This window comes from Cyclopterus lumpus, chromosome 8 (genome assembly GCF_009769545.1).
Source record: "Cyclopterus lumpus isolate fCycLum1 chromosome 8, fCycLum1.pri, whole genome shotgun sequence".
NCBI lineage: Eukaryota > Metazoa > Chordata > Actinopteri > Perciformes > Cyclopteridae > Cyclopterus > Cyclopterus lumpus.
This window is the reverse complement of record NC_046973.1, coordinates 3,835,808-3,853,274: the sequence shown is the minus strand read 5'-3', so window position 1 is coordinate 3,853,274 and position 17,467 is coordinate 3,835,808. Positions and strand designations below refer to the sequence as shown.

Genomic DNA, 17,467 nt, shown 5'->3' with positions numbered 1-17,467 from the left:
GTTCCTCAAATGTAACAAATGTGCATCCCGTAATATTGTTCCCCGAGCATCACTGTTATCTGTTGCATTATTACAAAAATACTTTTCCTTTCTTCAGTCAGCCACGAATCCAGTTTTTGAGAGGGGGTTCATGATTGATTTTTCTGCCACGGTGAAGTGTTGTTAAACAATAAAACATTTTATGTTTGCTTTCATGCAGATAAAAATCTTGCCGCTGGCGGTTAAAAAGGTGAGATTGGGAGCATTTCTGTCGCCTCTCGCCATGGCGACGGGTTCGGAGGCTGGATGATGTCACAAGGTTCGAAAGTCTTTTCGAACCCGAATCCAAATACCTCCCATGGAGGGCAATAACAATGCCGCAGGTGTGAATCTTTGGAGCTTCACATACATGGAGTTGAGGAAAACTCACTCTTTGCTCTAAATATCCCCCCCCCCGCAAAAAAAATTCATTTTTATTTTAAATGGCATCTCTCCACCTCCACCGTTCCACCTCAAACGCCGGCATCTCATTAAAAAACCCCGACAGGGCGGCGTCAGCAGAAAGAGGAGGAAGAGAGAGGAAGATAGAGAGATATAGAGACTGAGTTATAGAGGGAGAGGGAGGGTGCCGGGGAGATAAAGAAGCAGAGATAAAGAGACGGGGCTAGAGATGCTTTGGCACGGAGTATCACCGGAATAAAAAAAAGAAAGAGCTCCAACTAAAGTATTTCTCCAACGGTGCAGTAATGAACAAGGTCACCTTCACTCTCCCTCCTCCTCTACCTGTGTTGTGTCTCTGCCTCACGTCTCTCTCTCTACCCAGCCTCCCCTTCATCTCACCATCCATCCACTCCCTGTTTGTGGAGCTCCGAGATGCCGAAGGACAGCGACCCCATGAAGTCGTTGCGGCTGGTCAGGTCCCAGTCCCAGATCTCCACCGACAGACGGCGGTCCTTATCGTACTCCTTCAGGTGGCTTGGGAGACAAACAAAGGCAATCAACAGTTGGGTGACACACCTGTGGGGTTTTGTTTGTTTAAAAAAAGAAGCTAATTCAGTTTTTTGTTTTTTTTTCTTCTTTCATCACTTCTTTTGGGGGATTTGTTGGAGATGTGAAGAAAAAAAAAAAAAGAAGCCTTTTCAAAAGTAACATCTGCACCCAGATGCCTGAAAAATGCACATCTCGGTCTCTTCTTCTATGCAAACGGTGATGAAGCTGATTAAGTATGTAATTGGAGCCAACTGCATGAAACGACCCCGAGAGCAAGGTTTCATGAATCCAAGGAGCCAGATGGGTTTGTTTTTTTATCCGAGCACCAGCGGTTACACGTGCTTTGGAAAGACGAGCGTGAGAGAGATGGAAGAGATGAGACGGAGATGAGACGGAAAGAACAGACCAACAGGAAGATAAATAAATACATAAAGAGAGGTCGGCAAACATGGTGGAGTAAAGCCTTACAATTTGAAGGTCTCATTCCAGGTGGGGTTGAGGCAGCACTTGATGGTCTTGGTCTTCTGTTTACTCTCGCTGCGGGGATCTGGGATCAGTTTGAGCTTCACGTAAGGGTCCGACAGACCGTTGGGGTCCATAGGAACCAGATTCCTGCCCTCTTTGACTGTGGGGGGGAGGTGAGGGACATTTACATTTAAGATTCAGTCACAATGACATTTTGTGTGTGTGAGAGCTGGACTTAAAACTCTGATTTTCCATGAGCTTTTTAGAGCAAAAGACACAATATAAAATCTTTATATTTTACTGTTAAACTGAGATGAACCTTATTATGGTATTGTTGCATACAAACGTGATGAAACGTGCAACCGTTATCACTTACCGGTAATTAAATCACTTGTATTAATACTGTAAAACCTTTTGCATTTACTGTACACATGTTACATGTTTGCTTCCAACACATCTTATCTTGACCAGTCATTTTGAAGAAATGTACAACATGTGTGATTAAATGCATACTTTACAAATGAGACCAAACAAATACATTTGAGCAGAGTTTACTACCCCCCCCCGACCCACCGGTGCCTCACTTTCAGGCTACAAAAGGAGTAAAATGATGATTAATCGCCACTCTTTTGCACATACGATTACCTTGGTGTACCTGTGCATGACCTGCAGCACGTGTGCCATTAAATGAGGGTATTAGATTTGCATTTGAACCTGCCAGTAACTTATCATAATTAATTTAAACCCACATTTAGCAGGTTGGCAGGTTTTAATTTCAAGCTGCGTGTGTGTATGCGTGGATCCTGTGGAAAGCCACTAATTAAATTAGGCATGTTAAACTTGAGGCAAAAGGAAAACACACACCAGACCCCCAGAGTTGGGGGGGGGGGGTGTTAAAGCCTTGAGGTTGCCAGATCTGTCTGTAATGACCATGTAGCCGGATGAAGGTTGCCAGTTCCAACACTAATCCTTCTTTTGTGGCCCCTCTGTTATTGGGCTGTAATTGTATTCCAGTGGCGTAACATCCCCGATCTGGAGGTGTGTGTGTGTGTGTGTGTGTGTGTGTGTGTGTGTGTGTGTGTAAATATTGTTGCTGGTCAAATTGTGAGGGTCACATCCAATTACAAGCCGCAGAGAGCTGGTGCTGCTGTGTGTGAGGCTGAAGCTGGGGAAGCACTTAAGAACACACACACACACACACACACACACACACACACACACACACACACACACACACATACTATAAACAAACACATTGGCAGAGAAAGCCACGAGCAGCTACGGTATGATGGGTGAAGCTGCATGCGGTTTAGTTATTCCCAAACACTGGGTCGGGACCCAAAGTTGGGTCGCAGGAGACTTGTGTTAGGGTCGTCAAATGAATGAGCTGTATATCCTCCATCGTCTTATATTTCGAGTCGGTTCCGTTCACTCGCCGGTTCAGGTCTCAACTTCACCCACCAACTTCAGGCCTCTCCTCGCCCAGCAGGTGACATTACTCATTTATGACCTTTTTAGGAACGCTGCCTCGTGCCCCAAAAGTTCCGTCTGCAAATATGGAAACCTAATGTGGAAACCACTCGCCGGGTCGGTTACACTAAGAAAACCGGTCACGCATTAGTTGAGCCAAACGGATAGACTCATAAACGAGGACCGACATGTCGCTCATTCATCGGGACATTTGGAAGGTCTGTTTTAGTCTAATCTGGGATCCCCGCGGCTTCAATATGTCCAATACACCTGAGCAGACTCTGGATCAGCGGCTGTAGCTCATGGGGGAGAGTGGTAGAAGGTACCCGGTTCGATCCCCGCTCTCCCCATGGTTGCATGTCGAAGTGTCCTTGAGCAAGGCACTGAACCCCCAGTTTATTCACTGCAGCCCACTGCTCCTTAATAACGGAGGAGGGGTCAAATGCAGAGAAGAATTTCCCCAATAAAGGATACATTATTATTATATATTTGGGTCTGTTTGGCTGACACTATTTTGAATCCGGTCCTACTTCGGCCTATTTTCGGTCCAATTCAAATCAGATCCGTTTGTTCCCTTTCAGCTAACTGGAAGTGTAACGGGAGATGAGACTGCTGGTGGAAACAGGAGGAGACGGCGTGGTGATGATGGGGAATGGCTGCCATGATAGAAGAGAAACGGAGCGGCATTGAAAGTGACACGTGTCACATCATATCGAAGCAGGTGTTGTGTCATCACCACAAACGTTCACCTGAAAGTGACACTTTTCAGACGGCCTCCTCGCACGAGGCTTTTTCCTTCAGCGGCTACAGAGAAAAAAAGCACACTTTTTCAAAATAAAAGTTCACCATTTTTTTTTTTTTTTTTTTTACAATTAACAATTGAGATGCGAAAGCTGTCGGAGCTGCGGGGCAACACGCGGCATCCATGACTGAGGGGTGAGCTGGCAGCAAGAGGAGAAACCTTGAGAAGAGTTAAAGCGCAATGCCACGCTAAGCTCCGAGAGGTTAACCACAGCGCAGACCCGACGGCCGGCAATAAACCCTCAGCGGAGCGGCGCCATAAATATTAGATGATGCCTTAAAGTGACCATCAAATACTGGTTGAGGTGAGCTGGAGAGAGGGTAGCATGCCACACGGTCTCACAGGACACCTACAGTAAACAGAGGAGGGTGGGTGTGGTTTGTGTGTGTGTGTGTGTGTGCGGATATGCTTGTGCATGCACAGGTGTGCAATGGGACTGTGTGTGTGTAGATTTATTTGATGTCATACATGCTAATTGCAAAGAGCATGCATGGCTGTGTGTGTGTGTGTGTGTGAGCGAGCGAGCCAGCGGATATGCTTGTGCATGCACAAGTGTGCAATGGGACTGTGTGTGTGTGTGTGTGTGTGTGTGTAGATTTAATTTATGTCGCACATGCTAATTGCAAAGAGCATGCATGCCTGTGTGTGTGTGTGTGTTTGTGCTTGTGTGTGTGAGCGAGCGGATATGCTTGTGCATGCACAGGTGTGCAATGGGACTGTGTGTGTGTGTGTGTTTGTGCTTGTGTGTGTGAGCGAGCGGATATGCTTGTGCATGCACAGGTGTGCAATGGGACTGTGTGTGTGTAGGTGTATGTATGTGGATTTATTTGATGTCATACATGCTAATTGCAAAGAGCATGCATGGCTCTCTGTGTGTGTGTGTGTGTGTGTGTGTGTGTGTGTGTGTGTGTGTGTGCGCGTGTGTGTGTGTGTGAGAGAGAGAGATAACGCATGTATTCGAGTCTCCAGGGAGGGCGAGCGGAGATGAGAGTGCAGTAACAGCAGAATCCTGTATGTGCACAGCAGCGTGGGCGTTGGCAGTGCACCTTTTCCCAAGTGAAACCGCCTCGGAGTCTCAGTCGGAGTCTCGTGTTCTGCTTCTTGCTGCTTCTACGTGCTGCTGAAGGAGTCTTGATCTCAGGGACGGTGAGACGGTACCGACGGTGCGTTCAGTGTCGGGCTCGTTTTGTCCCGGTGGGAACAAGTGCAGCCAGAAAGCTTCACCAAGAGGCCTGATGAGTCCAGAGCAACATCCGTATCGACCTCAGACCGCCTGTGACAAGTGGACGTGGTCACAGTGGATTGGAAGCCTCGAGTCCGGCATTATGGTCGACGCCATCTTGCTTTTTTTTTTTTTGGCAAGCAGTGAACAGAAGTGTTCATATTTGGACTGAGGAGGAGTGACGTAGAGACGGCGTATACGGCTCTGGAAGCGGTAGCGACATGTCAATCACAGTAGCCCCGCCCCCTAAAGCATACCCTGCCGTATGCAATTTACTAAATGAACATCATGCTGTATTAAAGAAGACTTGAAGCTAGAGATTGAGACCATAAACTCGTGTTTACTGAGGTGATAAATCAATTTTTTTTTTCATACGATGAATACAATTATTTTTGCAAACAGAGGAGTGTGACAATGTGCACAACACATATATATATATATATATATATATATATATATATATATATATATGTATATCTAAGGCGCTGACAACATGACAGGTGCAACATGTGTTCCTTTCCAGAGCACGACCCCATTAGTCTTTAAAGGATTCTACGGTGGGCTTGTCCGGACGATTTATGGACATTAATCTCTGCAGGTTGGAGGGAGGAGTTTAAAGCACTTCAGCTTTTAGTCAGAGGAAATGTATCAAACTGCATCTAAATACTGGCTCAGCTAGCCCGGTGCTACCGAGCCGTACGATGGGGAAGCAGCTAAGGGCTACTAGCTGATATTTGATCATTGGATTATTGGATTTGAATCAAGAGCTTTCTCACGACTAATTGGTAAAGCATACATCTCTGAGCCTGACATTAAACTTGAATATAAACGCACGAGCCCGCTGCTCTAGCATTCCTCATTTTAAAACGATTATCGCTTCCCGCCCATCTCGATGCCTCGACTGGCTTTTTGCAGGCTGCCTTTCCGAGCAGCTAGAAAGCCACCAGTGCCCAAATCGGGGAGAGGGCCACCTTTTTAAAGGCCCCCCCCCGATCCCATGTCATCTTTCCTGCTGGAGTGTCCTTGAGCCTCCATCTCCACGGGGCCCTGTTCTGCCTCTGACCCGGAGCTCGGACCTCCTTAAGGCGACTTCAAAGTGATCGATGCGGTGTCACTTTACACGCATGTCAAGTGCTTTGATTGAACCCACAGCTCGTTCCACAGGACGGATGCCTTTTCCCCGAGTGCGTCGGCCATTTCTAGCAGCTCGCTGTTACGTTAAGCTGTAGAATAATTCAGAGCGGTTCTACAATTCATTCTCTGTGGTGGTGTGGTTTTTTCTTTTCTTTCTCCACCTTCACCGCAATGTCGGGCGGTGAGCTTTCCTCTTGGCTCCACACTGACCCCTGTGGACAGAAATGAGTACTGCATCTACCGGTGCCTCTTATTATTGCCCTCGTAAACTATTACCAAGAGAGGAGTGGGAGGAGGGTTTATCACAGCTGGCATGTCACTCAACGTTTTTCTGAACACAAGAAAAACTACTTCCAATGGAAAGTGTTGAAACTATAAGCCCCGTGGGCTGGACAATAATGTTCATGCACCGTTTGAAAGATACGACGAAAAAACAATATAAGATCTGAACATCGTCAGGTGTCCTCCACAGCTTCTGCCATTCAGCTTTATTTTATTCTATTCTGTAGCTCTTTAGCCTTCACTGCCGTCTTGATGAGTCGGCTCTCTTATCATTTCCCACAGTAAATCCCGGCTAATGATCCGTCTACGAGCGTGGGAACCAGGAGGAGAGGGAAGGAGAGAGGGAAGGAGAGAGGGAAGGAGAGAGGGAATGAGAGGCCAAAGAAAGATCATTTTATGTGCAGAAATGTGCCGGATGCGTCGATTCTTTCCAAGATATTCAAAAAGATAGTGTAGACGTTGTTTATGTTTGACTGCATATTGATTGTTTATATATATATATATATATATATATATATATATATATATGCTGTGGAATCCCAGAGAAATCACTTATGTCTTTCTTTTACATAGGAATTATGATAAATATGATTATTTTATTTTTCTTTAAACAGGAAGAAATAATTTCCACCGTCTTGGAAAATGAAAGTCATGTTCCATTAAGTTACATTTAGTCAGTAATTACTTTTCAGTGTTTAATAAATCAACACAATTATATATACAGCTGAATTTGAGTTGATGCAGAATAAAGTTAATGTAAACCTCTGCTGCCACCTGCAGGGGAGACAAGGGACTACAGGCGAACTTAAAACAAGTGGTGACACAGTTCTCTACCATTTATCAATATTCTTTTTCTTTTTAAATAAAAAATGACCGATATTTAAATAAAAGACGAGGCAGGTCATGAAAACCTCCCGTTAGGAAAGGGGCCAGCATACATTTACAGACTCATTTTATAAAATATACTAATAATTTCTCTCAATTTTGACTGATGACCCACGTGAAGCAAATTTAAAAAATCAGACACATATTGTCTCAAAAAGATGCAGAAAAGCTGGTTTACGCGTTTGTTACTTCCAGATTAGATTACTGCAACTCCTTATTATCAGGCTGCTCTCATAAGTCTCTTAAGTTGATCCAGAATGCTGCAGCTCATGTACTCACAAAAACTAAGAAAAGAGATCACATTACTCCTGTATTAGCTGCTCTGCACTGGCTCCCTGTAAAATCAAGAATCACATTTAAAATTCTTCTCCTCACCTACAAAGCCTTGATTGGTGATGCACCATCATATCTTAAGGAGCTTGTAGTACCATATTGCCCCACTAGAGAGCTGCGCTCACTAAATGCGGGGCTACTTGTGGTTCCTAGAGTCCTAAAAAGTAGGATGGGAGCCAGAGCCTTCAGTTATCAAGCTCCTCTTTTATGGAACCAGCTTCCACTTTCAGTCCGGGAGGCAGACACAGTCACCTCATTCAAGAATAGACTTAAGACTTTCCTGTTTGATAGTGTTTATAGATAGGGCTGAATCAGGTTTGCCCTGGTCCAGTCCCTTGATATGCTGCTATAGGCTTATAGGCTGCTGGGGGATGTTTTAGGATACACTGAGCACCTATCTCTTCTTCTCTCTCTACTTATTGCTGAATTTACATCTCTACATTGCACCTTATTAACTCTGCTTCCTTCCCGGAGTCGTTGTGACTTCACGTCTCATAGGGTCCATTGGACCTGGAGGTGTCTGATGCCTCCTGCCCCGCCCCTGCTGATGCACTTCCCCCCCCCCTCTCTTTCTCCTTCTGTTTCATGGATTGGAGTTCAATTCATACATTGTCATATTCATGTAATGTGTTTATGTAACTCTGTAATGCTGTTCATCTGTACACATGACATCTATTGCTTCTGTCCATCCGGGGAGAGGGATCCTCCTCTGTTGCTCTCCTGGAGGTTTCTTTCCTTTTTTCCCTGTGAACATTTTTGGGGAGTTTTTCCTGATCCGATGTGAGGTCCTGGGACAGGGATGTCGTATGTGTAACGATTGTAAAGCCCTCTGAGAATAATTAGTAATTTGTGATATTGGGCTATACAAAATAAACTGAACTGAATTGAAGGACAACACCTTTGGCTGAGAGCAACGAGTCAACAAGTCCTCCTGTCGGTTGAAGCTAAATGACCATAACTGGTTAAAGTTAGGAACACATGTCAGGATACAAAATAACATGGCGGAATATAGTCGCTAAAATTAACTTCAATAGAGAGTTGGAAAGGGAAAAAACATCACTAAATTACACATTTCTTATCAAATTAATCAAGAATGATGTTCATGAACACTTGCAGCATATTCAGTATTTATGTTGACTTACTAAATGTGAGATTTCGTTGGCCCACAGGTGGGCTTCGGAGCGCCAACTAGTGGCCTAAAGAGGCACTGCCAAATGGTCAGAATACATGTAAAAATGTTTTACAAAGCTCGTATTTTAAATATCTAAATGAGCTTTAGAATTACCATAAACAATAACTAGTAACTAATAAATCGTTTTTGTCAACAATCAGAAGTTGGTCTCAAGTGTTTTGTATTGATTAATGTGTGGACACAATACACTCTGCATTGTAATCACAGTGCATGTTTCACAGGTTAATACAAATACACAACAGTGCATCAGTTTACTGGAATACAGCCGCAGAATAACTGCTTATTAGATAATCCCTCCTTCACCTCTGCAGGGCGGCCAGCAGAGGGAGAAAGACGACTGGTTTTCTGTGTGAAGGTCTTTCTCTCCCAGGTGGACTTACTGGTCACGGTGAGCACGTTGGTCTTGATCTCAGCGGTGATCTGGAGGCGACCCCTCCTCTCAGTGTGGTCCGTCCCGCACAGGCTCGGCACGTTGGCCACGCAGCGCTTGTGGATGTTCATCATACAGTCTGCAGAACGTGTGTGTAACCGTTAGGTCATTTCAGTATTTGAAAAAAGTGTAACGGTATAATGTGTGTGTGTGTGTGTGTGTGTGTGTGTGAGCGAGCGAACGAGCGAATATGCTTGTGCATGCACAGGTGTGTGTGTGTGTGTGTGTGTGTGTGTGTGTGTGTGGTACGTACGGTCACATCTCATGCCCTGGTGTAGGAGGCCGTAGAGCAGGGAGCCACAGTGGTCGCAGAAGGTCGGGCTGGAGTAGGTGTGGATCTTAAACTTGTGCTTCGCCCTCGGGTCCTGGAAGTAAAGTGTTTCAGGAAGTTAGGAAGAAAGGAAGAAAGGAAGCAGGGGATATATATTATATTAATACATAATACAGATAGATAGAGGCACAAAATACTGTGCCTCTATCTACTGAAAAATAAATATCCAGAGATAACTATTAGTTTTCCATGCTTTTCCATCGCGCTGGGTTTTATTCATATGAATCTTTGAACACAACACACACACACTTCTACATCTCTCTTCTTTTTGTTTTTATTCACCGTCTTCCACTCTGCAGCATTTATAATTCAGCCCTACGGCGGGCAAGAGTTCAAAGTCACCAGTTCAGGCCTCCATTCTGCTCACTTGTTCCTCAGCAACATTGTACAGACAGTGTTGGTATATATATTTGGTGAATGCTAATTAGGAAAAAAAAAGGTACCGTTTCCTTATTCAAAACTAAGGCCTAGCGAGGGTATAAACAGAGGTTATTTCTGTCTGATGTGTGTGTGTGTGTGTGTGTGTGTGTGTCTTATCAAATTGCAGAACACATCGAGCTCAGTGTTGAATTGATCAAACTTCAACCGTAGACTATTGTGAATTATTTAGCCGTTCACACACACACACACACACACACACACACACACACACACACACACACACACACACACACACACACACACACACACACACACACACACACACACACACACACACACACACACACACACACACACACACACACACACACACACACACACACACACACACACACACAATCTACGCCGAGGGGATCCAGAAGCAGCTGCCAAACTGGTAGGAATCTCCAAAAGATGTTAATACACAAGTGCTTCCTGCCAAACAGAACGTCTTTGGGTTCAGGTGTTTGTGTCTTTGGGTTCAGGTGTTTGTGTCTTTGAGTTCAGGTGTTTGTGTCTTTGGGTTCAGGTGTTTGTGTCTTTGAGTTCAGGTGTTTGTGTCTTTGGGTTCAGGTGTTTGTGTCTTTGAGTTCAGGTGTTTGTGTCTTTGGGTTCAGGTGTTTGTGTCTTTGGGTTCAGGTGTTTGTGTCTTTGGGTTCAGGTGTTTGTGTCTTTGAGTTCAGGTGTTTGTGTCTTTGGGTTCAGGTGTTTGTATCTTTGAGTTCAGGTGTTTGTGTCTTTGGGTTCAGGTGTTTGTGTCTTTGGGTTCAGGTGTTTGTGTCTTTGGGTTCAGGTGTTTGTGTCTTTGGGTTCAGGTGTTTGTGTCTTTGGGTTCAGGTGTTTGTGTCTTTGGGTTCAGGTGTTTGTGTCTTTGGGTTCAGGTGTTTGTGTCTTTGAGTTCAGGTGTTTGTGTCTTTGGGTTCAGGTGTTTGTGTCTTTGAGTTCAGGTGTTTGTGTCTTTGGGTTCAGGTGTTTGTGTCTTTGAGTTCAGGTGTTTGTGTCTTTGGTTTCAGGTGTTTGTGTCTTTGTGTCTTGTTCTTTCGGCCATGTTCTTTCCTTTTCCCACAAACCTGTCCTGGAAAATAATGTTTAATTTAGACTGCCACTGAATTATACCCAGCTTCCCCAAGGTGTCTTTGTGTCTGTGTGTGTGTGTGTGTGTGTGTGTGTGTGTGTGTGTGTGTGTGTGTGTGTGTGTGTGTGTGTGTGTGCATGTACGTGTGTGTGTGTGTGTGATTCTCAAGGACAGGACCACCTCCTGCTTGTTTTTGTTCTCCTTGAAAACAGGGGAACGTTGTGCTGCTGGAGCTCCACTGATGAGCGACGGCCGACAGCGAGCGATGCGAGAGCTTTTCAAACACTAATTATTATTATATATATATATATATATATATATATATATATATATATATATATATATATATATATATATACATATACATATACATATACATACACACACATATATATACACACACATACACACACACACACAAGAAAATTAAAAGAGAAAGGAAATAGGTAATCGGGACAAAAAGACTTCTTTTATAAATCAGAGCATGTTTTTGACCAAGTCATTTTTGGCTATAATGAAATCCTAAAAAACCTCAACCTCTCCAACAACAGGCGAGTCCGTCCCAGTACAGAAGCTGAAGACGCCATAACTTCCATTTCAATACGACTATAATCAACAACACCTTCTCACTTAAATCACACTGTTGGAAACTTGAATAGATTACACATTTCTCTAAAAGAAACGTTCACGAGGTCCCAACATGAATCTGAAAAGTCATTGCAAGAAAAGCCCTTCTCATCTTTAAAACTGCCTTGAAGCCAAACATCTGAATATGAATGAGTTCTTGCACACAGCATGATCAATAAAGAAAAGTCGGTCAGGGCCACACGATGGAAATCAACTGGAAGTCTGCTGCTGGGTTTGAGACACTGAGCTGGAAGTGTTTAATTAAAAACAATGCGATGCAACCTCTGAATATACTTTTATTCACACTCCGGTTTGTGTACCTTTCCTTTCTCCTGCATGTTGGAACTCTTTCACTGGATTTCACTCACTGGAGACCCCACGAATTAAAAAGCAGATGGCTCGGCGGGCTGCGCTCGGACAAATGAGTGTATCGCACGGCATATGTTGTGTCCAAACACACACACACACACACCCTGTCATGCTGTGTGACAGACAGACACACTCGATACTGGTCTTAATATCTACATTTCTTACCAGATTTATTTATTAAAAAGGTAATTTCATGGTTGAAAATGACTCGACACATCTACTGGAAGTCCATCGAGTGCCTCGTGTCGCCACCGTCGTATTTATCGGCTCCTTCGTCCTACGGGAAGTGGGACGTTTTTGTTGTAGTTGTTTTGTTTAATTTTTCGAAAACGATGCAGTGGGTGGACTCACATCTCCTCCCACTCTGATTGGTTAACGCACACCGAGGTAACGGAACATATTTCAGAAGTAGCCTTTGCTGTCTGGATCCATAAAACTAATGCGGTTTTCCGTTGAGCAATTCCCTCCTCTGGGGAACGTTTATAGTGTTTCAGTGCGAGAGACTGTTTACAGGATTTCTTGTTGATTAAGGCAGATATGCAAAGCACTCTTGGCTTCATGGCATCACAAGAGCAGTGAAATATTTAAAAAAGATGATAAAAAAGACAGAGGGAGTAAGGAAGTGAGGAGAGGGCTGAGGGTGGTGGTATTCATCTTCACACCCTGAATGGGACTCCTCTCCTCCTTCCCTTCCTCCGTATGCTAATCGTAATCCCTTCATCACTTTGTTATCCCTCCTGGTCCCATCTGGTCACACAGGCTGTTACACATATCAATATATGTGAATATGCGAGTATTTAAAGCATGCAGAGAGATGGCATGTACATAATTAATCTCCACACATGGGAAGAAAAAAAAGAAAGCTTCAAGTGAGAAAACTGCAAAAATAATTCACAATATCCCCTAAAAAAAAGAAGCACACGTGAAATACGAGGTCAACAGGAAGGTGTCGGTGGATCCGTGGGGTTTGAACCTGAAACCTGACGGGGCTCTTTCAGTGTGACGTCTGTGTGGTGTTTCTCTCAGGGCGCTTCAGTTCCCTCTCACAGGCCTGCAGACGTGCAGGAGATGAGGACACGGCGCTGAGGACGTGGGGCGGTTTATGGCCGTGAGGCCTGTGAGACAGAGTCCAGGGGCTGAAGCGCTCAACTGCTCAACTACAACTACAAACTAAGCTTCATGCATTCGCATAGAAAGGGAAACATTTGAGCCAAATGTCTTGCTTTGAGAATCACACGCTTTCTCTCACGTGAAAGTTGCATCAATGCTGAAGGAAATAGTATTCCTTTAAAGTTCTCTGTCTACAAAAAGGCGCTTCAAAGCTCATTCAGTCCCGTTTGTGAAATCTTTCAACGAATCCGGTGACGTGCTCGACGTTCTCTTGTATTATTTATTATACGTTTGCAGGCTAGAATATCGTTATCCTCATTTTCCAACTGTTATTTTGTTCTATTCTGCACACACACACACACACACACACACACACACACACACACACACACACACACACACACACACACACACACACACACACACACACACACACACACACACACACACACACACACACACACACACACACACACACACACACACACACACACACACACACACACACACACACACAGAGCCTGTTGTATGTCAGAGGCTTTTTTTATTTGAAGGGTTTTTTTTCATCTGAATGGAGGGCGCCGTATGCTGCAGCAGAGCCCCTCCTGAGGCGAAACAGGGATTTGGGGTTGGATAAATAATAGTGACTTGGCTCGACCCGACTTCTCCATCCGGAAAATATGGTTGAGGAATTCCAGGACCAGTGGGGAAATAAATATATCCTGAATCATAGACACAAAGCTACCCATCTTCCACATTTAGATGTATATCTTTGTATATCGGCCTCTCTCACACACACACAGACACACACACACACACACAGACGGTTCTATAGCATTAGCGGGCTGTGGGCATGAAATGTAGGTTTCATTAGAGGATCTCATCCCTCGACCTCTCCCACAGGGAACCCATTCTATTAACCCAGATCTATAATTGACTTCTTCTTTTAAACATACATAGCTGACGGAGGGAGGACGAGACAAGGAGACAAGGAGACAAGGAGGGAGAAGAGACAAGGAGGGAGCGGCGGGCTGAATGCTGCAGACATCTGCTCTCTGAAAGAACACGTTCTTCGTGTGTGTGACGTTATCAATGCTCAGGATTGGATGATGCCCGACGAGTCATTTTATTCTGATGTCAATTAATGACTTATCTGCCTATTGTTGTCTCAATAAATCAATTATTTGGCGTATAAAAGGTTGGAAAGAATACCAACAAAAATAGAAATATTAAGAAAAACATGTACTATTACAGAATAAGACAAATAAAGGCAACATAGGTTCACATTTGAGAGGCAGGAACCAGATCATTTAAAGCATTTTTGTCTAATTTCTTTCTTTTTTATCAAATGTGTTGCCAACACGTTTTTGTTCAATTAATCTTGTAATTTATTTAACATTTTGTTGCCCATTACGTCTTCACGATGACACTATTGATAACATTCTGCCTCTTCGTTTAGATAGTCTCAGTTGTCTTCTCTAAGAAACAAGAATAATGTGAAGCAAGATGTCCATAACCTTGAGGAAAATAGCGATGAATTGTCGTCCATAACTATATTTGACAAGTGAAGCTGTTGGACTAAAATATAAAATATGTTGCACAATCAAGCCGACAATGACTGAAATATAACTGCTGATGACATAAGAGCTTTTATGATGACATCATATGAAGTCTTTCTGGTTGGGCAACAGTACAGTGAGGCGAATATGTAAATATCTGTGATATTGATCAATTCCCTTCTCGAAACCGGCATGTATTACACAACTTTATCGTATGATCGAGGAACGACACGCCCCGCCCCCCCCGGTGTTTGAAAGCGCTGCATTGTGGTCTGTCTCCCTATATTTAAATGCACGGCTACTTTGGAGCATACGTTCCCGCTGTGCAGTCGCCGAGGTCCTAAGACCACGACCTCATTAAGGGGCCGACACGGTGTGTGTGTGTGTGTGTGTGGGGGGTAATTAAGAGCAGGGGCCCCCTGGGTGACAGCGGGAGAAGGATCCAGGGAGAGGGTTCAACGTGGGCCAAATATAGGAATATAAATATAGTGGCAGAACAAGAAGCAATTCAGAGAGCAGAGGGAGACGGAGATGGAGATGAAATGTGAGGTGACTAATGAAGAAAAAAGGTTATCTGCTGGTTTCAGAAGGTCACGGCTTCAAAGGCATTTTAGAAAGGACACACAACAGCATCAGCTAGATGTTGCATCATAATCGGTCCAGAAGGATGTATAACTGTGTGGGAAATAGGAGAAGAAGAATAAGGAAAGGAGGAGGAGGAGGAGGAGGAAGAAGGAGAAAAAGAAGAAGGAAGGAAGAAGGAATAAGAACAAGAACAAAGAAGGAAGAAGAAGGAGGAGAAGAAGGATAAGGAGAACAAGAACAATGAAGAAAGAAGGAGAAGAAGAAGAAGAAGAACAAGAATAAGGAGGAGGAGGAGAACAAGGAGAACAAGAACAATGAAGGAAGAAGAAGGAGGAGAAGGAGAAGAAGAAGAAGAAGAAGAAGAAGAAGAAGAAGAAGAAGAAGGAAGGAAGGAAGAAGGAGAACAAGAACAATGGAGGAAGAAGAAGAAGGAGGAGAAGGAGAAGAAGAAGGAGAACAAGAACAATGAAGGAAGAAGAAGAAGAAGAAGAAGAAGAAGAGTTAGTTGGTGGGATGTTGCTGTTTAAAAGCAACTACACGATTCTTCTGGGAGAACTCGTCCCTCTCCCAGTGAAATAGTATGTAAACGTATGCAAAGTTAAATGCTCAGAGCTTTGGTGGGGAGAAAACAACTCGTGCAGACCAGGGGGAGGGGTTCAAAGCGGCACGGTGCTCCTACATGATGTACGAGTGTTGGTATTAGTCATCGTGACACAGCTGATGCAAGACAATCTGAACTGACGCCATGTTGCATTTGTTTATGAGCTAAAATAACGTCAAATGTGTAAAATAACACATTTCAGAACAAACGTTATTTTTAAAGGACTCCCTCCGGATTTAGGAAGATGAACATAGAAACATGGTGTTAGAGAAGCTCCAGAAGGAGAAGGAGAAGAACAAGAAGGAGGAGGAGGAGGAGAACAAGAACAAGAACAAGAAGGAGGAGGAAGAGAACAAGAACTAGAAGAACTAGAACAAGAGCAAGAAGGAGGAGGACAACAAAAACTAGAAGGAGGAGGACATTAAGAAATAGAACAAGATCAAAAAGAAGGAGAACAAGAACTAGAAGAACTAGAACAAGAACAAGAAGGAGGAGAAGAACAAGAGCAAGAAGGAGGAGGAGAACAAGAACAAGAAGAACTAGAACAAGAACAAGGAGGAGGAGAAGAACAAGAACAAGAACAAGAACAAGAAGAACAAGAAGAACTAGAACAAGAACAAGGAGGAGGAGAAGAAGAAGAAGAAGAAGAAGGAGAAGAACAAGAAGAACTAGAACAAGAACAAGGAGGAGGAGAAGAAGAAGAAGAAGAAGAAGAAGAAGAAGAAGGAGAAGAACAAGAAGAACTAGAACAAGAAGAACATCAATAAGGCGTGAGGTAGTCGTTAGGCGTATAATAAGATGAGCTAAAGACAGCGTATCCTTATACAGAACACGCCACAGGAACTCCGACGCTCGCTCTGGAGGCGGTTCGCTAAGTGTACTTGTCAGACTGAAAGGGCACTCCAGAGGGAGGTAAAGACGTGGCCGAGGAACCCACAGACCCCCACGGTTTCTGGGAGGATGGAGGAGTGCTCTGAAGAGAAGGAAAGGAACTCATTGTCTTCTCTTGATAGGAGGAAATACACCTCTACTCGGCTCCTTAAGAGAGTGAATGAGATTATGATCAAACTAAAATGAATAATTCCACCCAAATGTAAACGCTAGAGGAGTTCATGTGTGCGAGGGTACACTGCAACTGTCAAGGCGCGAAACGGAATATGAGAAGGGAGAAAAAAAAGATGGAGGCAGCTCAACCGTAACCGAAGTTACAGGTGATAGGGGGGGGGGGGCCCTCTCGAGCTGGAAGTGTCATCCCACTTTCACCACTTTTAAGAGCGACCCGTGTGCTTGTACTCACATCGGATGCAGGTCCTTTATCGGCACCGGGACAGGAGAAAGTGACGAACTCATGGCACCGCTTGTGGACCACGAAGCAACACACTGCAGGGGGGGTGAGGGGGGGGAGGGGGGGGAGAGAGAGAGAGAGAGAGAGAGAACATTTACACAATGTTAAAACACAGCTGTCATTCTTTCTTTACCACAGGAAGCATATCTTAATAAAATCATAGCGGTAGTGCACAAACTACATGAAATACATATATTCTCTTCATGATAATAATGGATGGGCTAAGGACAAGCGATGAGTCTTTAGTCTGGTTTTAAAGGG

The 17,467-nt window shown here is 44.1% G+C and overlaps 1 protein-coding gene across 2 annotated transcripts in view; it reads right to left on the bottom strand.

The window, feature by feature from the left end:
* The window catches only part of LOC117734944 (protein kinase C beta type), a 68,404-nt gene that overhangs the window by 26,335 nt on the left and 24,602 nt on the right, over window positions 1–17,467 (bottom strand). For both annotated transcript variants that reach the window (XM_034539312.1, XM_034539313.1), the window contains 5 exons: window positions 17,159–17,241; window positions 9,438–9,549; window positions 9,135–9,263; window positions 1,438–1,594; window positions 820–954 (listed from right to left, as the gene is read on the bottom strand). In XM_034539312.1, the coding sequence (XP_034395203.1) occupies window positions 820–954; window positions 1,438–1,594; window positions 9,135–9,263; window positions 9,438–9,549; window positions 17,159–17,241 (616 nt within the window). The remainder of the gene's footprint in view (window positions 1–819; window positions 955–1,437; window positions 1,595–9,134; window positions 9,264–9,437; window positions 9,550–17,158; window positions 17,242–17,467) is intronic.